The 24,328-nt window shown below is 42.5% G+C and overlaps 3 protein-coding genes across 3 annotated transcripts; 2 read left to right on the top strand and 1 right to left on the bottom strand.

Annotated features, from left to right (window-relative positions):
• The first annotated feature begins 604 nt into the window (after positions 1–604).
• LOC114570313 (uncharacterized) lies at positions 605–2,583 on the top strand. Its single transcript, XM_028600576.1, has 4 exons — positions 605–848; positions 966–1,078; positions 1,186–1,240; positions 1,354–2,583. Exons 1-4 carry the CDS (start codon positions 762–764, stop codon positions 2,509–2,511), a joined length of 1,413 nt encoding a protein of 470 aa, XP_028456377.1. The 5' UTR covers positions 605–761; the 3' UTR covers positions 2,512–2,583.
• A 6,838-nt stretch (positions 2,584–9,421) lies between these two features.
• On the bottom strand, positions 9,422–15,691 carry yipf2 (Yip1 domain family, member 2). The gene is made up of 9 exons (XM_028599736.1): positions 15,371–15,691; positions 15,077–15,142; positions 14,069–14,229; positions 13,266–13,346; positions 13,000–13,087; positions 12,263–12,379; positions 12,002–12,168; positions 11,575–11,757; positions 9,422–10,525 (listed from the first exon to the last, which is right to left on the bottom strand). Exons 2-9 carry the CDS (start codon positions 15,105–15,107, stop codon positions 10,436–10,438), a joined length of 918 nt encoding a protein of 305 aa, XP_028455537.1. The 5' UTR covers positions 15,108–15,142; positions 15,371–15,691; the 3' UTR covers positions 9,422–10,435.
• Positions 15,692–15,919: 228 nt separating this feature from the next.
• timm29 (translocase of inner mitochondrial membrane 29) lies at positions 15,920–24,104 on the top strand. The gene is made up of 2 exons (XM_028599830.1): positions 15,920–16,225; positions 23,081–24,104. The coding sequence occupies exons 1-2, from the start codon at positions 16,120–16,122 to the stop codon at positions 23,755–23,757; spliced, it is 783 nt and encodes a 260-aa protein (XP_028455631.1). The 5' UTR covers positions 15,920–16,119; the 3' UTR covers positions 23,758–24,104.
• The last annotated feature ends 224 nt before the right edge of the window (positions 24,105–24,328 follow it).

The following is a 24,328-nucleotide window of genomic DNA, read 5'->3' as shown; positions in this document are numbered from 1 at the left end:
CAACTAGTAAATGCTTTCTAACTACCTGAATTAGTCAAGAATTACTGTATAAATACTCACTTTAAATGAAGTCAGACCTGATCCTTACCTAGTAACTGCCTAAATTAATCATGAATTGCAATATTATTAAAACATCTATTAACCCACTCACTAACCATTAGTGCTTGTCTAAATCATATTTATAAATACATGCATGTTTAATTAAAGTAAAGTATGGAAGTATTAGCAACAAATGTATTTAAAGTATCAAAAGTACATATTATGCAGAATGATCTTATTTTTTTATTGATTATTATGAATGCATTAGTGGTTGTATATGTATATATATATACTGTATATATAATGTTATATATTCCAACATTAATTTATAAACAGAAAATAATTAATTCAGTTTTCAATCAGTGGACATACAGTATGTGGCAATGAAGATGTTAACGCTGTATACTATTAAATTAGATGCTTATTTAAAAGTAAATACATGGTATTTAATAAAATATAATTCTACACTCATTTAGGTTTTTGGTTCTCTAATTTGCATATTGGATTCTATGACAGAACCTTCACTATTACGATGATGTTGATGTCATAGTTGTACATTCTGTTCTCCTGGAGCTTCAGGTTCAGCTAGACTCGAGAATCTCTCTTATTTGGTATCTGGACTGCTCAGCTATACAACCCCTCTAATAAGACGTATTCGTTCACTGCGTTCAACAAACCCGTTTACTGGTTTTCTCTCGTTCCGAACTTGACTTCTCTTCAAAATGGACACCCGCGTCATTGTTGAACAAATCCAAAGAATGAGACCGTCCTCTTTCTCAGAGGAAGAGCGACACCGCTACAAAGCAGAAGTGAGTTTTAAGTTTGTGTAAATGTAAAGGTGCACTGTTCATATTTATGTTACATTGTATAATGATGGTGTATCTGTGAGCTGCTTCAAACTGTGCGGTACTCAATCTGTGTTGCAGAAAATGATGCTGAGGCAGTTTCTGCTCATGAAGCAGCAGGATCAACTTCCTGATTATTTATCAGTCGGAGACATGAAGTCCTGGCTGCTGACAGGAAGAAGCTTCCTGGAGGAGTGAGTCAAAGTCATTATTGATGCGACCCATATGGAAAATTACATTAGAAGGATTTTAAAAATGTTTTAAAGTTGTAGAAATAACACACTCTTTTTGTTTTTGACAGGTTTCAGGAAATAATTGACAGGAGAGAGATTGATCATGTGTTCATAGCTGAAGTGGTGAGTACAATATAGAGGATCTTCAGACTTGAGAGCGATATTTAAATGTTAAATAGTTTAAATTGAGTCAGCTAACAGTCCTGTTGAGACTAACTAAAGAACGGTGTTGACAGGCCTGGACCACGGCGAGACTCTTCTGTCTTGGTCAGATGGAAGAAGAGCTCCTGGAAGAGCTGGACAAAGAACGGTGTCTTTCCCAGCTGTTCAGCAGGAAGGTCACACTGGAGGGCCTTCAGATGCTTGTCTCAGTCGTCCACCCGAAAGCAGAAAAGGATGCGCAAACCTGCCTTTCAGCCCTGCACAGCAAGCTGCTTGACATCTTTGGTGGCATTCAGATCGCCAGCGGCCCGCTCTATACAGGGGACGCCAAACCAGCAGAGCTCTTGGAGCTGGAACAGAGTGCTGCGGCGCTGTTACCAGAGGTGGTGGACACTGCTCTTAAGTTTCTCCTGGAAGAACCAGAGCGGGAAAACAAGAATGAAGCCGCCAGTGCTGCGATTGGCAAACTGCTGACTAACTCAGCATTTCCCTGCCTCTCTCGGCTTGGAAGGGTTTCTGAAACCCTTCTGCTCCGTGTCTGCACCGAAGAAGCTCAATCCATGGTCGAAGTCATCTCTAACAGGTTCGACAGGTGCTCCAAGTCCTTCAAGCTGATGGACTATGATGAAAGCTATTACAGTGCTACAGAGGGCGTCATCTCTGCCATTCAGGATATGGACCGTGAAATGCAGACTGATGCATCCATCCAGGCTCACTTTCAGCTGGAAGAGGGACCTGTGGAGGAGAGGGAGGCTTCTCCATGGGTTGCTCTGGATAAAGAGGTAGACTTTATACCAAAAGATGTTACAGAGGACACGTACAGAAAAGAGGCAACCCTGGTTCAGGACTCTGTCGTCCAGAGTATGGCCAATGACGAGCAGATGGATGCATCCAGCCAGGCTCAACTTCGACTGGAAGATGGACACCTGGAGAAGAGGGAGGCTTCTCTGGACGTCTCTCCTTTGGAGGAGCTGGAAGGGGGACTCGTGGATGAGAGGGAGGCTTCTCCACGCATCGATCTGGATGAAGAGGTTGACACTTTCCCAAATGATGCGACAGAGGACACATACAATAAAGAGCACAACCTTGTACTGCAGCAGGAGGAAGTGGAAGTATATGAGACACAGGACTTCCTGGTTCAGGACTGTGATAAGAAGAAGAAGAAGAAGAGAGTGCGTGCCTTTTTCTGTGGTTTCCGGAAGATGATGACATGTTGCTTTTGTTTCCACTAAGCAATAAATCACAGCACTCCCTCTGCAATAATATTGTTAAATACATTCAATAAAACTATTAATTTTAAGTCATTCATAATTCTCTCTGTAATTATACTGTTTTTGCATAGGTGTCAATTTTGAGTAATAATCAATTCAACATGCCTCATGAATGCACATGAAAACAAGTTAAAATTCCATAATTTTCAACATGAATTCCAAAAGTGTGAGGCTATTTGCACCCCTGGTACAATTAGCAGTGTATACTATTCATACCCTGGTGCAATTAGAAATGAACGCTATTCGTACCCCGGTGCACACAGCAATGTGTTCTATTAATACCCCGTCTGGTACAAATATCAATGTATGCTATTCGTACCCTGATGCAATTAGAAGTGAATGCTGTGTTCTTTTAATGACTGTTTCATCCAGACAGAAATATCATAAGATCAGTCTTATTTTTATGATTGCTGTTTGTCACAGTCTCACAGACTGTGTCTTTAACCATTGCCGCAACAACAGAGGGTTTATTTCGTATTAACATCTTTATTTGTATTCACATCTGTTCTTTACTTAAGTAATTCAGATTTTACATGACAACGGCATGCAAATTATCCAATCCAAAATGAAAGAAACAAGATCTCTTTACTGGGGAAGCATATCCCAGACTCCTGGGCCATAGCTCACTGTTCCAACCACTCACCTGGCAGTTCTCGTACAATGTGGTACAACCGTTGACCACTTGGTGTCTTTAAGCCTCGGTTGCTAGGTAACCATACTGTAAACAAAAAATAGGTAACTAACAAACTAACGATGTAGTATCCATTTCCGCTACAAATTCAATTGTTATAAACTTTAGAGACAAAACTTTCTTAATATGCCAGTTTCTGCTGTCAAGGAAGATGAACGTCCGCCATGATTTCCGTGCACGCCTGCAACGTGTTTTTGTTGTTACGTCACAGGGTGTGAATAGCTCAGATGTGTGGCCGAGGCTATTCGTACCGGGGTGCAAATAGACACTCCGATTCCAAAAACCCTCAATATACATGAAACATAAAGTTGGTTTGATTCAGGTAGCATCTTTTAAAATAATGTCCTACTTAGTCAGCATTTCATTCACTTGCTAGTCTATAGTCACGACATTCCACTTCCGATATTGCTCAGGTGCCGGAGGAAATTCTGCCGGATGCATGTCTATTCGCAGATGTCCGTTTCCTTCCGCTTTCTTCGTGTTGGAATTTTAAACTCTGGTCGATTTAACTGCTCCTCAGATCTCTGCAGGGTAAATCCAGACAGCTAGCTAGACTATCTGTCCAGTCGGAGTTTTCTGTTACACGACTAAAACAACTTTTAAACGTACACACGTTCCACCAAAACAAATCCCTTCCCGAGGCTATTTTGCATTGGCGCCGTGCGGAGCTTAGTACCACCCGTGACGATTAATGTGATTGGTTTAATGAAATGCTAATAAAACGCTGTGGGGACCAGCCAGACCCTCCTCCGCAGCGCTGTAGAGGAAGGTCTGGCAAAGCGAGACTATTCCCTTGCTTACATAACAGTATATGCAACAAAAAAGTCAGCTGACTGGACTGGACACCAGATGTATTCATGTTTCATAGTTTTAATACATTTTAGCTCTGTATTTTAGTCAGCTAAACACGTCTCTGGTTGAAATGGCCTACATTGCCATAGTATGTGACAGTTTGGAGTCAGTGTGTGTGTGTTGTCCTGTGCTTTTGTGGTAGGGAGAGTGCTGTCGCAGCAGCGCATGCGCCAATAACTACGAGGCCTACTACTTCTCAGCCTTGAGAATGACAGCTTTAACTGATGTGGAGACTATTAAAGTTCTGCCATTCACTCCCCAATGCCCGTTGCATTAGTAACATGTTTCGGAAAAGACAAATGTACAACAACTTGTCTCCTAATCAGTTAATCAATTTCAAGGGTTCTTTTTAGGAGGACTTTGACATTACTCACTGTATCTCAGACAGATCAAAAGATCTTTTACCTTGCTGCACGCAATTACCAAGTCAAGACATAAGCTGTGTTTAAACTGTTCCCTATCATGGAAATAGTGCACTATATGGTGTGTTTGCCATTTTGTAGGTGTGTTTGAATCCTCCGCGTTTAATTTCATTCACAATATAGTACACTATAAAATCAGCACAATGCACTGCTAATTTGAGTGTACATACAATGTACCCTACATTTTACTCCCGTGTACCAGAATGCAACGCTGTCCTGTTTTCCCGGAGGGACGAGAAGAAGAAGGAAATGGAAAAAATGGAGCGGGATTTCATTTCTAAACATTGGAAATGTAACATTTATACAACCTTTTACTCTTCTCCCGAGTGAGTGAATGAACGGAACGGTTTCGAACACAGCTATAGTAGGAGATGTCAGCCTCTCAAAACCCAGCTCACAGGGCCAGTAGAAGCAGAAAATTGTACTCAAGGAGGAGGTCTGCAAGATGTCTGTTTCTTCCCGGGGATCAACCCTCAGCTCAGTTTTTTTTATAGTTTCTCCCAAGCATCAGGATATCGGTTTACGTCGTATGTTATTTGGCCCAGAATGCTCTCAGGTGCCATGTTTACAGTGGGTCACTTTGACCTGCCTTAGGTCCGGCCTTGACTGTCTGCGTTTGAGTCCTCCTTCCTCTACAATCGATCCAGCTGATGTTTGGTTTTTATTTTATTTTGTTGAAGAAGACTATTGAGCTAATAATGATTATATAATCATAATGTGGTAACACGACTCGGGTCATCAAACTTCCTCAGATGAGCTCTAAACAATTCAAGGAAATAATTCTATTTTCTTATGAGTTAAACTGAAAGTACCCTACACTAAATGGTAAAGAACCCCCCAATCCTTTTAACAACAACAATTTTAAATGGAGAGATCTACATAAGCAAGCGTACAAGGTCAAACATAGGAATCTTACCTTGTAGAAGCTTGTAGAATATTTGAACCCGCGTACCGTCTGGCAGGAGTCTGGCTGCTGCATTGAAGTCAAAGAGGTTGAGAGGAGGAGACAAAACATGAGACCACGCTGACACTTATTCTGTGGCTCTGTGGTTTAACTTTATTAAGTAAAACTGAAATTTCAACTAAAGCTCAGTTTCCTTTCTCAGCACCATGCGAGAGTCAGAAAGCAGACATGTTTCTCCTGTTCTTGCCTCATACATTACAGCATCATCGAGTACTTCTATTGCGCACAGAGCTGTATAGTAACGAAGTAGAACTACTTCACTATTGTACTTAAGTACTAAAAGGCTGTATCTGTACTCTACTGGAGTATTATTTTTTTCTCCTACTTCCACTTTTACTTGAGTACATATTTTCGATGCGTTTAATACTTTTACTCTGATACATTTTTTATGTGCTACATTGTTACTCGTTACTGTTGTGAATTCCTCACGCTAAGGAGACTGTGTAGGTTACAGTTTGTGTAGTTATGGCTACGTTAGTTACGTACGATATATACAATATTCAGTATTTGTTAATAAGTGATTAATAACCCACTGTTATAGCAGATAATAGTAGTTATAACAGCTGTGACATTAATGTACCTTTTTGGGTTTATTTCAGAAACTTCCTTAATATATCCAGCAATGTGCAGCTTGTGACTACTTCCACTTCAGTGGGGTGCTTAAAGAGCACTTCAACTTCTACTCAAGTCACTTTTTTGAGAGAGCATTTGTACTTTTACTCAAGTATGGGTCTCTAGTACTTTATACACCTCTGATCAAGCAGCATCAGTCAATACGTATTTGAGTGAGACCCTATAGAGGCTAGAAGGTGAATATTTTGTCCAGCCGCCTCTCGGTCAGCTTTGCAAAATGTATGCTTTGTGTTGGTGCCGAGACAAAGGATGTGAAAATGCTGACACATTTTGTCTGTGGCTCTGTGGTTGAACTTATATGTAAAATTGAAACTTCAACTTCAGCTCAATTTCTTTTCTCAGCGCCGTGTGACAGTTAGTTGCGGTAGAACAGTAGAGCAGGCCAGAGCCGTGCAGAGACCTCTGAAGGGACAGGTGCTCAAGTATAAAGAACACATTACCATATGCATAACATCTCAGTCCACAACAATCCCCACCGATTGGTCCCAAAACGTTGGCATTTGCAGGATGGCTCGCCATCTGTCGTGGCCGACACCGAATGTTTTTGGTGAGCCGTATATGATGGATAATAAATGGAAATCTGCAGTTTACATTAAAGGGTAACTACCATTTTTCCAACCTGGAACCTATTTCCCTATGTTTTTGTGTCCGAGTGACTGATGGGAACAACAATCTTGGACAGTGGTCCAGTCTTAAGTGAAATCGCTGCAGTCGGCAGCAGAGAAACAAGCTACAATGTAAGTTAATAGGTCCAGCTTGTATTTACCTTTACAAAAGTGCTGTTTTTGCCACTGACAGGCTCAGGTTAATATTCTAAGTGTCTGACAACATTATGGAAAGGATTTCTAAGTAAGGAGGTTGACCTTTCTGTTAAAGAGTAAAATCCTTTTTTAAACATAACAAGTCCACCAGACTCCAAGTAAATAAACAGTAATTTTAGCATCGTAAAATACACAGAAATAAAATAAAACAATAAAAAGCCGTTTCTCTTTCTTTCCACTTTTACAACCAGCACAACTCTAGTTTTGGTTGAAACAAACACATAATTTACCGATTTACATTTACATTTACCGACAACATATTAAATATGTTGGCTCTGTACACGCTAAAAGTATTGTTTATTTAAATGGAGTCTGGTGGGTTTGGCGACTTCAGAGCTGTTTCTGGTTAAACAGAAAGGTCTCAAAGAGGTTTTAAAGGTCTATCTCTGAAGGGATCCTTTCCATAATGTCGTCAGACACTTAGAATATTAATCTGAGCCTGTCAGCGGCAAAATGAGCACTTTAGTGAAGGTAAATACAAGCTGGACAATAACCCCATTAACTTACATTGTAGCTTGTCTCGCCGCTGCTGACTGCAACGATCTCGCTTAATACTGGACCAATGTCAAAGATTGTTGTTCCCATCAGTTACTTAGACACAAAAAAATAGGGTCCAGGTTGAAAAAAAAGGTAGTTACCCTTTAAGCGGAATGTTTTTTCTGCTTAAAAAAAAAGTCTATCTTGAGATAACATGATTACAAATGGAAAATGATTTGCGTCATGGCTTCTGAAACGTTCTGATTTGATCCCTTTACAGCTGTTCTGTCTTATTTTTTTCTGCTGTAGGTAACCAATGGAATGTAACTAAGTACTGTACTTAGTACAAATTTCAGGTACTTGTACTTTACTGGAGTCTTTACTTTTCATGCCACTTTCTACTCCGCTACATTTCAGAGAGAAATATAGTACTTTTTACTCCATTACATTCATCTGACAGCTTTAGTTACTTTAAAAATTAAGATTTTTGCACACAAAACACATGTAGTTTACAAAATGCAATGTTTTATTATAACATTTAGAATGGCCTACAAGTCCAGCTGAAACGATTAGCAGTTTAAACCATTAATTGACAAAACTGTTTGGATCGTTTCCAGTTTCTAAAATGTGTGGACTTTTCTGCATTTTAATACTTTCCTGATGATACTTACAGTACATACTTTTACTCAAGTAACATTTTCAATGCAGGACTTTTACTTGTAACAGAGTATTTCTATAGTGTGATATTAGTGCTTTTACTTAAGGATCTGAATACTTCTCCCACCGCTGTAGGTAACCCAAATAAAGTGCCTGACGTCATACTGGAAATACCATGGAGCCGTGGCATGTGATGTCATCGATAACGGTGACCGTAGTCATTCAATAACGATGAGAAATGGGATGAAGCACGCTTAACTTTATTAACAAAATCCCTAAACACCATTACAGTAGGGAATAAATACTTCTGCAGACATAAACATAAACCTATTTCTCAATTTACAATAACTCCTAAATGCAATTAAAGCAACTGGAGTCACTTTGTGTTTCTTACAGGCAGGAGTGGTGTCATCAGCAGGAGCCCGTCTCCGGTCTAAGTTCATTACAGTCTATGATTGAATGCATTCATAAGCCTGCACTACTGTCTGGAATGGCTTCCTTCCTATAGTAGGCTAATTGGTTAATAGACAACATGTCAGTTATCAAGCAGTGAGACTTAAGGGTCTTCAGCCACTCTGTGCAGCTGTGCAACTGAGCTAATGTTAACTTCAGCATACTAAAAATGCTAACATGCTGACAGTTTTGTAGTAGTGCTTTGTGATGTGTTCATCTTAGCTGCGCATGTTCACATGCTAACATTCGCTAATTAGCATTGAACACAAAAGTACAGCATATGCTCGTGAGAAGGTCATTCCTTATTTAGTCAGAAACCAAAGTATTACATGGATAACATGGGAAAACACATGTTCTTACACTTTTGGCAACTAAATTTAAGGTAGATGCTAGATCGGATCTACTAGAAGCGTCGACATGGTTAGGTTTCGGTTAGTCTATATCCACGACGTTCCACTTCCGGGATTGCTCCGGTGCCGCCGGAAAATGTGCCAGATGTCTGTCATTTGGGCTAGCTTCCTCTTTCTTTGTGTTGTAAATGTAAACTCTGGTGGACTTGTGAGAACTATGGTTAGCTGCTCCTCAGATCTCTGCAGGGTGAATGCAGACAGCTAGCTAGACTATCTGTCCAATCGGAGTTTTCTGTTGCACGGCCAAAACTACTTTTGAACGTACACGTGTTGACAAGTTCTTTCCCACGGCTATTTTGCAGTGGCACCATCCTGCGCTTAGCACCGCCCAAGACGATTGTGATTGGTTTAAAGAAACGGCAATAAACCAGAGCACGTTTTTTCTCCCATCCTGCTGTGTGGACTCGCCAGAGCCTCCTCCGCAGCGCTGTGGAGGAAGGTCTGGCAACGCGAGATGAGGCTTAGGTATATGGAGTGGGGATTGGTTGGGGTAAGAATCCAAGGGGTAAGCCAATCGGAGGCAAAATAAGGCGGGCCACAAGGCACATCCTTTGATGTGGACACGTCTAGCGGATCCGATCTAGCATCTACCCGAGTGGGATGGCAATTGGCCCGTTTCATGGAATGTGACAGAAACATGTCTGTGCTGTGCAATGTAAACACAATTGGAAGGGCAAAAAAAAAAAAAAAAAAAAACAAGTTCACACATTAGTGCTAGCCTTGCAGTCACCTACATTATATAGCTTAAATGATCGGATATTAAATAACTTAAATTATCTGATTCTTCCATATTTGGAGCGGTTCAAACAAACCATGTAAAGTCCGCTTTTTTCTGTTCCTTTATGAACTCTACAATAACAAAAAATAATCATCAGCTTCATTTGGGCAAAAATAATCATGGCGGCAGCCCCTAGTTTTGCTGCCCTCACAAATGGAAGTTTAAACAACTTTAGAGAGGGGTGCACAATTTCACAAACTTCTTTGTCATCACTTTCTGAGAATTTATGATGATGAATTTATCCAGTTAACAAGTGCTGACGTGATGCCAGAGCCTGGTGTAACTAACTCTTTTCTACAAGTGTTGTCCATCTGATACCTCGTAAGAAGGAACGATTGGTAGCAGTTTGTTTTATGATTGTATTTAGTTTAGAAGGGACGAGTACGTCTCTTTAAAACTCGCGTTTGAATCTTCACAGCGTTAAGGAAGCCATGCTAGACTGATAAGATGCAACACTCCCTGAAACATCACAGTAGAAATGTACAATTATTGCAGTGGACAAGTGCTAGTTCGGTCAAGGGAGAACCACCTCAGGATCCGTTAGACAAACGACGCCACGCAGCCATCACCGCGCTTCATCACACAGAGAGAATTGAACAGATGACACAATGGCAATAATCAACATTGCCTAAACCCGCCCGGCTGTCTATACATGGTTTAATATCTGCATGTGATTTCCTAACACGACAGAGACATCCTTCATTTCCTCTCTCCTCCTTCCTATTGGTCAGTGGGCTTTGGTGGCCGTTGTTATGGGAACTGGGTGGCTTGTAGGGAACGTTGTCGGTACATGGACCGCCGTCTGGAAGAAGTACATCTGAAAGAAAAGAGAAAACGTGTACTAGTCCGTCAAGGTTTAATGTGTACAACTGATTAGGGCTGGATCCGGATATGTGAATATTCGTTGAATGGCCAGGTATTTGATTTTCAATTTTGGGATTCAAATTATTATTATTTTTTTTTTTTAAAACATGCATGCAGGCTGAAATTTACTGTGGTGTTTTGTCGGGATTAAGCTGCTTGCTAATTTCCCGCTAGCCGCTGGCTAATTTATGCAGCGCGGTGTCGTCCGTCTCGGCCAAGAACGGAGAAATGTTGAGTTACGAGTGAGCAGTCTGATGTGTGTAGAGGTCTGTGTGGTTATACTGTAGCAGCCTGGCGTCGTTTTCTAGGCGATTTGATAAAAGGTAAAGCTAGTACGACATACGTGCATAATGCCAACACGTGTGTACACTGCGTAGGTCGTCACTTGTCAGACAGTCGGGCAAAAAACGCAGCTCTTTCCGTTTGTTTTGAATGCCTGGGCCAAAAAGTTACGTCCAAATCAACTTTTAGAGAAAAGCAACCCGACCATCACCCTGCGGTGGACAATCGTGTAACGTTAACCGGCGGCTATCAGACTCGTCAGTTGCGGCGTGCGAGTCCCGTAACATTTAAGTAAAAAAAAAAAAAAAAAAAAAAAAAGGTACGAAGGTAACAAAAGCAAACGAGCACTGAAATGCCCAGGAGTTTGTGTAACAACAGGATGACTGTTTCCTGCAGTGACCAAAGCAGTCGCTTCATCTCTCGCTTCGTCGCATTTTATTTTTTCTCTTTTTCCAAAGCCGCCTTCAGGTGCAGTCGGAAAAATAGGTTTCCCCCGCCGCTGCTGCGGCCAACCGAAGCTTTGGATATTCGCTGTTGAAAAGCACAAAAGCTTCGAAGCTTAAAAAAAAATTGTATTCGGTACAGCCTGCAAAGAAAACTCCCGCACACTGTCTAGCCTGACTTGCAAAAAATATATAAAGTTTATTAATAGGCAACGTTTGGGTACAGTTGGTACAGCCTGCCAACTATTACGAGGGCCAATCCAAGGAGCTCACTAACCTTGCAGCCGACGGCCAGCAGCGTGTGCAGAACCAAGATGGTCACAACTGTCGCCACCGCCATCGCCTTGGTGTCCTCCCGGACAACAGGCCAAAAGGTGAGGACCAGGACGGAGCCGGAGATCACCATGGCAACCAGGATCAGTGTCCAGCGCAACCACTCAAATGGAATGATCCAGAGAACCTGGAGATGACAGGGTTACATGTTGTTCACTGACTAGGTTGACATGCACATATTATTAAAGTTTTTTTATTACGTGGCTCTGACGATTGTGATTGGTTTAAAGAAATGCCGATAAACCGGAGCACGGTTGCGCTCCCATCCCCGAATGCGGTGTGGACTAGCCAGACCCTCCTCCGCAGCGCTGTGGAGGAGGGGTCTGGCAAAGCGAGACCACGGTGACCCCTGACATGCACGATGGACTCACCGAGGTGGGGATATAGATGGAGAGGGAGTAGCCGTAGACACACACTGTCTCCAGGAAGGAATAGCCACCGATCTGCCTCTCGGCCCCTTGCCGCCAGGTCAGGAAACCCCAGACGCCCATCGGCACCAGCCAGGCGTACACGAAGATCACTACTGCAGCGATGGTCACTGTTGTTAGCAGAGAGCAGACTCAGCATGACTGGGTAAAACTGAGCCAAAGTGGTTTCCGGTTGATCGAAGAAGAGCCTTGTGTAGGACTCACCTCTGTGGAACTGCGGTCTGTAGTGGTACGAGGGGTTTCCCAGCTCGCTGAGGAAGGTGGACAAGTTCCCGCTGATCGCTACCGAGAACACCAGAGTCACACAGATCCAGAATGGACCTGCACACGCACGCACACACAATTATATATTACTATACACGAAGACTTGAGTGACTGCTTTGATGATCTAACTTAAACTACAGACGCTAATTGATTTGAGTTAGTTTTTAAGAAACATTGTAAACATTCCAATTCTAGCTTGTGAAATGTGACTATGTTCTAGTTTCTTCTCTCCTCTGTGACAGTTAACTGGATATCTTTGAGTTGTGGAGAAAACAAGACGTTGGAGGAACGTCATCTTGGGCTTTGCGAAACAGTGAGCCACATTTTTTTTTTTAACCATCTTCTGACATTTTGAGATTGATCACTCCCAACAATCTCTAACGGGCATCAGAAAGGTGTCAAGGAAAAACACAAGCAGCCGACAGCTGACCAGTCACACTTCTCCGTAGTTGCTGCAGACCCGGCGTGTGGTTCCATTTTAAAAATTTTTTTTTGAGGAGATGCACGTCAACTAGCGCAGCCTACGACTCGGCTACACACGCTACAACACACAACTAGAAATCTAGCTTTAATAGCACATAAACCATCTGTACAGAGGCTCTTTAACTGTAGAGAAAATGAAGAATACTAAAAGCGAATGTAGAATATATTACGTTTTAAGATCTCAATGTGCTTACCATACAGATCTGGGTTACTCCTAAGGTGGTGTTTGACAAAGTTTCTTCCAGGTAATGGCATCACTGAGCCCTTAACTCTGTCCAGAACCTGCATCATATGATGGGGGTGTCAAGCAAAAGAACAGCCTAAAAGTCAATGTCATGATAAAATATGTACATGTATTTCTCTGAGCTTGGTTTATCATAAAGAATGTCTTGTATCCGTTGGTCAGTAACAACTGCAGCTGTATAAAGAGTGTAGTTGTAGAGAGGGGAGGGGCTCGTACCTGCACTGTGTCCACGTTGAAGAAGGACTGATAGTACTCAAAGGTCCAGAAGCCACCACTTGGTTTCTGTCCTCCTAATAGCTGGACACACGGACACACACGGACGGACACACACGGACACATACACACACTTCAGCTGCTGTCAACTGAAAACATCAAGACTTTGTGAGAACCAGTGTCATGGTGACATTGGGCAAGTGGGAATTTCATGGAAATGGGAAAGCGGGAATTTCAAAATAAAGGCGCGTCTTAAAGATGACGATATGTATCGATATTTTCACGTTGTATCGATAGAATATTGGATCTTTAATGATCGAATCGCTATATCGATATATCGTCACTAGGGCTGGGTACCCAATTCAGTACTTTTTAGGCACCGACCCTTATTGCCTCTATAGTATAGAGTATCAAAAAAATGCCTCATCATTAAAGATCCAATTTCAATACCTAAGGAGTAAATCTCATCAGTGTCAGTCAGCCGGCCAATCAGCATGCAGCATGCTTCTACCAAGATCCCATGTTTGTGATTGGCTGTCTAACGTTACACATCGTAGAGGCACGCAGGAAAAACTCTATGTTACACAGAGAAGACAGGGCTCAAGTAGTAGGAGCTACAAAATGTTAAAACATTTGTGCTGTAATGTGTAATTTTGTAATTTCTTTTTGTTGTATAAAATTGGAATCAAAAACCAAAAAGGATCGTTTAGGAACCGGTCACGCCATTGGTATCGAAAAAGTTTGAACGATACCCCCCAGCCCTAATCATTACAGGGAACATACGTCAACACAGATACTTAACTCACCTCTGAGCTCTCCTCCCGGCCCTCCTCATCCTCAGAGAGGTCTAGTTTCACATCCTCCCCTCCTACCGTTGCTGCTGCTGGAGTGCTGGTGTTTGAGGCAGACATGCTGAGCGTGGAGGCCCCCGGGTCTGCAGACAACAGCTCTGCCGCTTCCTCAAACTCTGCATGCATGCATGCATCAACAAACACAGGCAGTTAGTAATAGTGGTGATGCTACAACGGGCCCCAGACTTCAGTGGACCGGCGGGCGGGGGGGGGACCGGAAAACTGGGTGCACCATTTTGCTACGGTTTCCGGGTTAAACATGTTTCTTCGGAACGGTGTGAAACGTGCGCAATGGGCTTAGAGGAATGTTTTCTCTCGTTTAGTGGCTGTGTCACAGGTGACACCCAATCAGCAGAGATGTGCATGTAAACTAGCCCTAAATTCGCCCCTTTACTGTTAAGAGGACCATGACCATCATTTACTGAAGTCTTTGTCCAAAAAAACCACGCCCTTCTATTGCTATTCTGTTAGTGACTGCATCACCACTGTTTTACACCAGGACTTTTATTTATTTTTTTAACCATTCACCATCTAGTTTAAATATTGGATCTGTGTTAACTGGAGGTCTTGTTAAAAAAGCACCATAACATACACTTCATCATTAACATATATCATGGAATATATCCAAACCAAATATAGTCTGAAGTAGGGCTTTGGTTTACAAACGCATTGTAATTATTTCCATTCAGCCACACTGTCCACAATCCTTGTACACCTGGTAAAAAAAATATATATTTTTGATTTAAGATATATTTACATTTCATAACATAAATACATAATTTACACTTTGCCTATAAAAAGGCCCCAAACATTTAGCTTAAATACCCTTAACCATGCATCTATCAGTCTAGGAATGACAGGAAGGGAATGGAGGGAAGGACAAAGCAAAGCCGGACAGATGGAGAATTAAAACTGACAAAACGCTACAGCAGAGTGGTTAATTTAAAATGACACAGTCTTTACCTTGGAATTGTAGATCATTGGGACTGGCCATTGCTTCAGTGATCAAACAGCAACCTCACGCAAGACCTGGGAGAAGATGAACACATGTTCACATACCTGCAGGCTGCTGGGTAGACCTTACTGACTGATAGATCATCTCTTCACAGATCAAACAGCAACAGCAAGCTCACCTATCAAGTTCTTTTACGTATACACTTCAATGTTCAGCGATCCCCAAAAGTCCCCAAGTAACACGTTACCATTCTGCCCCCGACTTTGTACTCTTGAGTAGTGACCAGCAAAGATTAAACCAACCTGTCCGCAGGCAGCAGGATGTCCCCGGTGGTGATCAGGATGATGATGGCGTGTCAGACAGGGGCCACAAAGCTGTGACAGCTAACACTAGCTAAGCTAACGTTAGGCTATGTTCACACAAGCGCTCATGTTTCTCATTTGTTTGAAGATGCTAGAATGTTAGCTAACGTAAGAATATGACACAGTCCGAATAGGTTTAATAAACTACTAGTCATACACCGCTAACGCCAGTCTTTCATAAGGAGCGCAACTGCTGTCTGTAAGCTGTATAATAAATAAGAAGTCTGTACGCTGTGAATGCTAGAACGTAGTTCCGGGACACGTCACCACGTAAACAAAGCAGTCACGTGACCCAGCTTCGCCTTCTTTTTTTTAAGGTTTGTTGATAAAAAAAACAAAAACAAAAAAAACACAACACACAAAGATGACGAAGAAATGTAGCATACTGTGTAATGCACAGTTATGCGACACACTGGATGCATTTACAATTTATAAAATATATATATTTTATATATGTGTTACAAATACAGTAATCTTTACCGGATGTACAGTCAGTGCGGGGAAAGCGAGTGTTCAAGTGACAGCAAGCGGAACGTTTGCGTGTAGAGTTTTCTGTCGGAAGATTAAAAACGAGTCACCTTCGGGCGGGTGCGCCATTTTGGCTCCATGTGAGCTGTCTTCTTGACAGCAGCCAGCATGTTTCTTGTGCGTGAAGGTGACCGCACGAGTGAATAAATAAACCCGTTGAAATGGCTTCGTTGCGTGTAGCGAGGAGGATGTTCTGCGCGGCGGCAGAAACGGCAGCAGCTCCGGTCACAAGCAGCAGATGGGAAAGGCTGAAAAAGAGTAAAGCTGGTGAGTAACGCTAACGTCAGTGTGGCTAATAAGGTTACACAGGGGAAACCGCTAACGTCAGCTAACTTTCGACATACGTTAACATTAGTTTATCCTGCTGCCCAATTCACTGGTCATATGATGTTTGTAGAAGGTAAACAATATATTTGTATTACTGTTGTAGCTTGGTGCTGCCTTTATAATGTTGCTAGTGTAGTTATGCCATGTTTTCATACCACTTAATAACCCCAGCAGTGCATTCAACCTTTATTCAAACTCGAAAGATCATTGAGGGGCGGCCCTCACTTACAATGACATCGACTACAACAACACAGGTAATACTGGCTTGCATAGCTTGATATTTGTCCAACACCAACAACCAACATTTTGGAAACCAAATTAGCAATTAGTGTCCTGTTTTTTTTTTTTTTTTCTCGAACAGTGGCTGCATCTCATAACTCTTAATTGATGGACCTTTTTTTTCACAACAGACATTTGGACTTGTCATAGTAGGAAAAGCAGAGCTGAAATTGATAACCTTAACGATGGCTCAATTCCATCAAGTGTCCCAGTAATCTATTTCAGTGAGTCAGCATGCACAATACCAGGGCCTCTCCTAAGTGGAATGCAGCCATCATTAATGGTTTTGAATACACCTGTGCTTTTCCTACTATGATATGTCAAACATGTCTGCCGTGAAAAAGGTCTATAGCTCCTCGACTTGGTCCTCGGCTGAACCGGTGCTGTGTTCCTACTGGTTTCCAAACTATCTGGTTTCCGTATATTGTGTTTACCTAACAGCAAACATGTCACCTCAGCTTAATAATAAACTCCTTAAATAATTTTAATTGCGTTGCTCTGTTGGAGTTTGATTAGAACATCGCTTTGGATATGAATCATTCCATAGAGACACATGCTTGGTTAATTCGGAGCAAAGCTCAAATAACGCTGTATTGCAAGCACATTTTGCAAACACAGGTATGTTTTGTGTATGTTTACCGTTTTATCTGCGTTAGAGCTAGGGATGGCGAAAACTAAAAATTTTCTTGACCGGTCACCGAGCCTCATTAACCGGTTGAAACCGGTTAACCGTTTAGTTTAAAATATGCTACGCTATTTGAAATAACAGCCATTTCGAGCCGCGCCTGCAATTTCTCAACTCTGAACAGCGATGTGCGCGCACACACACACACACACACGCACAGCAGAGCCGAGGTGTGTGCGTTACTTCATGCAGCACATGTACCGGTAACTGGCTGGAAACGATAGCTACAGCTTATACATTATTTACTTCCGCTGGCGCAGATGAACTAACGGTACACTCGTTAACTGTAAAAAGCCTACAATAAACCCTCCATGATTAAAGAGTCAATATTTATCAATACCCACCTACCTGTTCTACAGGCAAATTTAAACATGTAAAAACCGATATTTCAGTCTGCTCTGCATGCGCTGTCCACTCTTGTTCACCGCGCTGTGCAAACAAAGCTCTACTCAGCAAATAGCGACTTTACAAACGAGCTAAAATGAAAGATGTCAGTTTGTAGTCTGTTTCTTAGTTTGCAACTAATCTTGATTTTTGGACAAACTCTTGTAAACGTAGCTGCAGTCTAAACGAACCATCCTCTCCGCTGGAGCGGTAAACCTGTGGCTGTATTATAAGACCAAAACAAATACACGTGGCTACTTAATATGCACGTGAATTACATGTTTTCAATTTATTAAGTGACAACTATACATGTAGTAACAGGTAGGCTATGTTATGAAAATATTGAGTATCCATCGCTACTGTAAAGGCAAAAAAAAAAAATCCTACTTATCCCATGCTGCCACTGGGAAAAAAATACAAATAAAAAATTAAATAAATTCCCTATCGACCCATGACCTCAACAGACAACAAACCGGAGGGATTATTTCACTTCACAGAAAAAAAAATATTGGAATGAGATGGCTAACTGTAGTAGCGTTTATTCCAATATCTATAATTGACTAATTTAGAGATCACTTTTTATGTTTTTAACCGACTAACAATAATTTTGACCGGTTAATGTTGAAACGGTCAACCACCGGTCAAACGGTCATCGGTTAACATCCCTAGTTAGAGCGTCACTATTTCAAGTTATTTATCAGTCATAGGCCTGTGTAGTGTCGTAGGGGGCTCTGCTGTAGGCTAGTGGTCAACATAACCGTAGCCTCGAGGAAAGAAACCGTGATAAATACGTTTGGGTATCCATCCTACCAGGTAACCAGTTTTTTCAGATCAACCCCAAGACATAACATGTTACCTGGATGCTGGCGTAGTTACTTAATACGAGACTGGAAGCAGGAGAACCGTTACCGATGATGTGTGCTTTTGCCACAGGGAGATAGAAAATTTCTTTTCTATGTGGCTGTGATGTAGTGATCACTCGTACCATCATATTCGCCGCAGTAGATCTGGGAAGGTATTTCAAAATCGCCAGTAATATGTTTGTGATTGTGTGACGAATCTGGCGAGAGAGGCAGGCAACCGCTGCTGCTGTTAGGTAAACACAATATACAGGAAACCAGTTAGTTGATAAACCAGTAGGGACACACCACACCGGAAGTTGTTCTGTCCCTCCTCGGTGAAGGCCGTTTCAAAGCCCTTATCTCTGCCCCGAGGAGGGATCACAGAGGAGCTATAGCAGAGGAAACTCGACAGCACACCTCCCCGGAAGCCGTGCAGCTGAAAGGGTTGCTAACTCCGCCCAAACAGCTGGAGTAGAGTCGGGGAGGCAATTTAAGGGTTGTGAGATGCTACCCATCACTTCCGTTCATATCAAATCTGCTCAGTAAGAGTTAAACTAGAGATTTCGGACCCTCGCTGAAAGTATCGGTGCGTCAGTAGATGTGCGGTCGTTTGTGGGCCAGAGGCGGGCGCGCCCAGCATCATGTAAACAAACGGAAACAAAAATACTTCTAATACGACCCTCAAACCAAGCAAGCTGAGTAAAAGGTTGTGTATATAAGGGCTGTCAACGAATATTCTAAATTCGAATATATATTCTAATAGTTTTAAAAAAACGAATTTCGAAGGAGAAAATTAATATTTGAATTTATAAAAAAAAAAGCTGTTACATACTGGACGCAGCCCAGCCGGCGCATACAAATGTGACATCATGAGATCGCCGTGACTATAGACGGGTTTCCTGTTTACAAACATTACGGGGTGCGTGCGCATACCAGGGGCAGAAAGCCAGATTGGTGAGCTGGTCCGATAATGCAAACGCATTTTTGTCTCAGTGCACATTGTCTTAATCCCTTCATTTCGACATGGCATTTATATAACACATACTATATGCTCTTACAAAGCTAACGTTTTTGACAGATTAAAATTTAATCAATGTTTGTGAGCTGGAGAGCTCTCTTATGAGAAGCTATAGCTCTGTTTGCCATTCATTCCAATGGGGAAACATCGCGGCTAGACTTTCGACATACATTGCATATATTTACACTTTGAATTTCGTCATGGCATTTATATAACACATACTCTATGGTCTTACAAAGCTAACGTTTTTGACCGATTACAATTTAATACATTTTTGTGAGCTGGAGAGCTCTCGTTATGAGAAGCTAGCTATAGTTCTGTTTGCCATTCATCCAATGGGGAAACATCGCTGCTAGAATGTCGACATGCATTCCGGTGGCGTATTCCTTTTGTTTGTATATAACTGCTGACTCAAATAAAACATGATTTTAGTAGCATCTGTTTGTCGGTCTTTAATTTTGCAGTGTTACTATGATATATATGTATGGCTATAATTATCATTTTAGGCTAATGTAATAGCCCGTGTTAGCAGCAGGGTTACTCCTGAGTGTACCCTTATGGTTGGTTTATGCCTTAAAATAATGGCAAGGATTTCTGGGAAAAGGTACGATATGTTAGTTTCAAAACATCACTGCAGGTTGATTGTTTTTCGCAGCAGAGGTTGATTGTGGGCGAGAGGGCGACAACACTGTCTTGGTTAGCTCGCCGAAGCTTTACTGCCACTGTCTCGGCAACATTAGCTAATGTCCGCTAGCTAATGTAGGCTAACTATAGCCAGTTAGCTTTGTATGTAACGTAACAAAAACCCACCCATCTCAGAGGAGCGAAGCTTAATATTTCATTCAATAAAGTTATGTACAAAAGGAGCACTAACGCCACAGGTCCTATGTTGGCAACGTGGACGCAGATATAGTAAACTCCGAAGGCAGTCGTAATATTTACCTAGTAGGCTAGGCTAACACTGTTGCGCTAACGTTAGCAAAACATCGGCGTAGCTTTAGCTAGCTGTCTAAACTTGTCTTGAGTCCGGACCTTTAATTGTCTATGGACTTGAGTACCACAGCCCTGACAGGTAGATATCACTTAGCTGAACAAGAACAAGCTGCAACTTTTCAGATTGATACAATGGGAGCCTGACTCTTGCATATGACCCCAATCTGCCCCTCTTATGGCTTGAAGCCATAACCTCTGCCGGTTTTTGGCAAAAGCATGCTTCCCCCCCCAGGTGTGTTAAACATCAGGCACCCATGACTGGCTCTGTTTGTACAATTAACTACGCAACAACTCCTTGGCATTTTGACTTACGCTATGCCGCTACTAGCTAGCTAGCTAGCTACACAAAAGCACAAAACACGTCTTCTTTCTGCCCCCCGGTTGCGTGCGCAAGCAGTGATGACGTTGCCGAGAAACCCATGTATTTATACCTGCGCTGGTGGTCGCGACACTAGCTGCAGTCTTCTCCTGAACAGCGGTGGCGCTAATGAGCAAAGGCTACCAACGCTGCCCTTTATACGGACTAGAAGAAGAAGAAAAAGGTAAACAACGGCAGAACTGGCAGCAGCATTGCCGTCAATGCTTCTTTTTGATTCACTGACCTACTTGGTGGGATCAAGCCTTTCATTCACCATAAAAGACTTAACCCGGTAAGTTTACCAGAGAGACCTGCAGTCACTCTGAAAGTCCTGTTGTTGGCAAACTCAAAAAACGAGACGTGCGCGACGTCGGCTTGGCCAGATATTGCATAATTTTGACGTCATGATGTCGTGCGCCACCTTGGATACATACACAACCAGATGTTTGAATAGTTCGAATATTCGTTGTTATTTTAGAGGGAATATTCAAACTTCATTTTTAAGCAATTTTGACAGCCCTAGTGTATATACATGAATGTTACAGTGTTTCCTTTTAGGATTTTCTTTTTTAGCAGTGGGGGGAGGTCTGTCTGAACAACAACTCCCTGTTTTGACAATAAACTCCATCAACACAACAGTATGTGGAGTAAAACTGGACGGGCCCAATAACCTCTGAATACCTGTTGTTAAATTGAAATGTGAGCGGCAGGATAATTTAAAAGGCAACCGCGACTACATTTACCGCCCTATTTGTGATACCGCGGTGGCAGAAATTTTGCCTTGGTTGGCCGCCACTATAAAATCAACATAGAGGAAACACTGTTACGTGTTACATTTCCACTGTTTGGCGAAAACAATTTAGAGTGCACTATTTCCGTGATAGGGAACGGTTTGGAGCACAGCTTTAGCCTAGTTCTAACATAAGTGTTTAGTTAAGTGGAGATTTACGAATGGCTAAATTAGAACAGGTTGCACCACACAAACTAGTTCTTACCTAGAGATTAGTTGTTACTAAATATTTCCACTCAGCAACTGTTGCATGGCTCACCAACTGGCAAAGCTAACGTTTAGGTTTAACAGAAACCGGTAGTATGAAATATGTTTGTCATATCTAACCTGACACTTGTAAATGCTGATTAATAATGAGGTAAAGCCCGAGGGTTTTGAATTGCCTTTGACACAAACAATATATATATATGTACACAATATAACTTAACGACAAATGTTAGTCTAGTAACGTCAGACTACATAAGTTGCTAAAAAAGTAGCGTCATTAGATAACCATACATTATTTCCCACTTGTTCTTAATTACATGAATACTACTCACTCTGAAGCCCATGTTTCTCCATGTGTGATGATAGAAATAAACCAAGTGTTAATTACATGAACAAAGCAGGTGAGTTTATCATGTAGATAAACCCTTTTTAAAAGTAAGGCAGTTATGTTACAGCTTGCGAGGCTACAACACGGTTGATTGCTTTTAATTGGACACGACAGATGTGTCTGGACAGCTGACATTCCTAAAGTCTTAAGGTTTAATACTGCAAACCAATTTAGTAAATCACTAGTTTAGTAGTTAGTCAGAACTTAAAGGGGCGCTATGCAGTTTTCTCTCTTTTTGCTCACAGGTTTCTCTATAGAGCCCCCCCTACAGCTTCAGAATAGATATTTGGCAGCTCCTATGTTTCCTCGTGTCTGACTCCTCTCTCGGTCAGTCTGCCGTTTCCTCTTTCTCTGTTCCTCCGACAATGCTTTCCTAGCTTTCTGCTTCTTTTTAGCCGGCTCAGCCATGACGATAGTGTGAAAAAGTCCATCGCTACCTTGTTAGTCGGTTCCTGAATGGGCGTATGTGAGCAGTGGCGTGAAGCAATTCGCTACGTCAGCTCGCTGGCCCAAAAGGTGGTTTTTCAGCTCACAGGCGCTAGGGGGGAGCAAGACGACCACCATTCAACAATGAAAAAAAAGTCCTATAACCATTCCAATGACTCCGAAGCTGTTCAGTTAAGGTAAATTAAACTTAAAAAAAAAAGGTCACTGAAACGACCCATTTGTGTGACGTCCTTTTGTGTTCTTTAACCCCCCAATATAGCGCGTGGATTATATTTCAGAGTTACTCTTTTACGTCAGAACCTTTAGAACTCAACGTTTCCAACCTGCACTTGAAGGCAGCTTCATTTTGTTTTTGTTTACGCTGAGTGTCCTTTCCTGTGCTGCATCCCTCCCTGTGTCGTTAGGTTCGTGGTGTCGCGGCCTGGTCTCGGACTACAAAGAGGCATGTCGGGAGGTGGTCGTGGGCTCGTGGGAGCGGCCGGTCAAAGCCTCGGCGTACGCCACTCTGCTGGGCGGGGCCTGGGCCTGTTTCTACACCAAACCCGACCGCTCGTCCTTTGACGCCACCCTGCTGGAGTTCTCCAACCAGCTGGGCCTGCTGTCGCCGTGGATCCGCAACGGGACCTCGGACGGCCACGTGCAGAGCCTGGTGAAGCTTCGCAACGAGGGCCGGCTCCGCCACGCCAGCCTGGGTCTCCTCTCCCTGGTCTACAGCGCCGACTACGACGCGGACGCCACGCTGTACGAAGCCCAGTGCTCCAACCTGTCGGTGCCCTGGAGGGAGCTCCCTCAGCGGGTTCTGGATGTGGGCTTCATCGGCCGCTGGTGGGTGCTGGACTCAAAGATGAAGAACTTTGACGTGAACGAGGACGAGTTCAAGAACCTGCCGGCGCACATGCAGGCGACGTCGCCGCCCGGCGTTCAGGAGGTGGAAAGGAGCGAGAGGCTGCACAAAGAGTCCTGGTTAGCCCTGACAATGGAGGAAGAGGAGAAGGAACCTGATGCGGTGGACAGAAAGGAGGAGAGCGTCAGTGAAGAGAGCCAAACACAAGCACTGAAAGAGGAACAGACTCAAGCGTAAGTGCTGCGTGGCTATTTCACACTGCACGGCAAAAACCTGCTGGATTAGAGGACTGTACCAGGGTTGTTCTTCTCATTTTACATGCAGCGTTGGATTCAACAAACCGCTTTTAGCTTCCATTTTTTCAGCTCTGAACTGTCCCAACTGTTTACTGCCTCCACACACGGCCAAGGAAGGAGGGAACGTCCACAGCTTTGCTCTCGTCAAAGTAAAAGTAGCCCTTCAAGATCTTATTTTCTTTGCTATGTTTTTATTTATTCCCACCTGTTTTTTTTTTGTGTGTTACAAAAAGGTAATGCAAATGATTTATACCATGTGTCAATAAATCTGTCAGTCAGTCATCTGCATATGTCTTACCATTGTTTTATCTCACTTGTCTCACAACTCCAATAAGCTAATCATACAGACCTTCAGCTTTTCACTTTCAGGGATTTTAAGATATCAACTTTGTCCACTTTTTGAGGCACCCACTTTCCTTCGTGAACGAATTGACCAAACGGACGCAGGATATGCGAGGCAGCCGTCATGTGTCCCCAGCGGCGTACTTAAAAGTAAGTAGAAAAGTAGCAGT

Source organism: Perca flavescens, chromosome 15 (genome assembly GCF_004354835.1).
Source record: "Perca flavescens isolate YP-PL-M2 chromosome 15, PFLA_1.0, whole genome shotgun sequence".
In the NCBI taxonomy this organism is placed as follows: Eukaryota; Metazoa; Chordata; class Actinopteri; order Perciformes; family Percidae; genus Perca; species Perca flavescens.
Note: the sequence above shows the minus strand (reverse complement) of the source record. Positions and strands in the feature narration are given on the sequence as shown.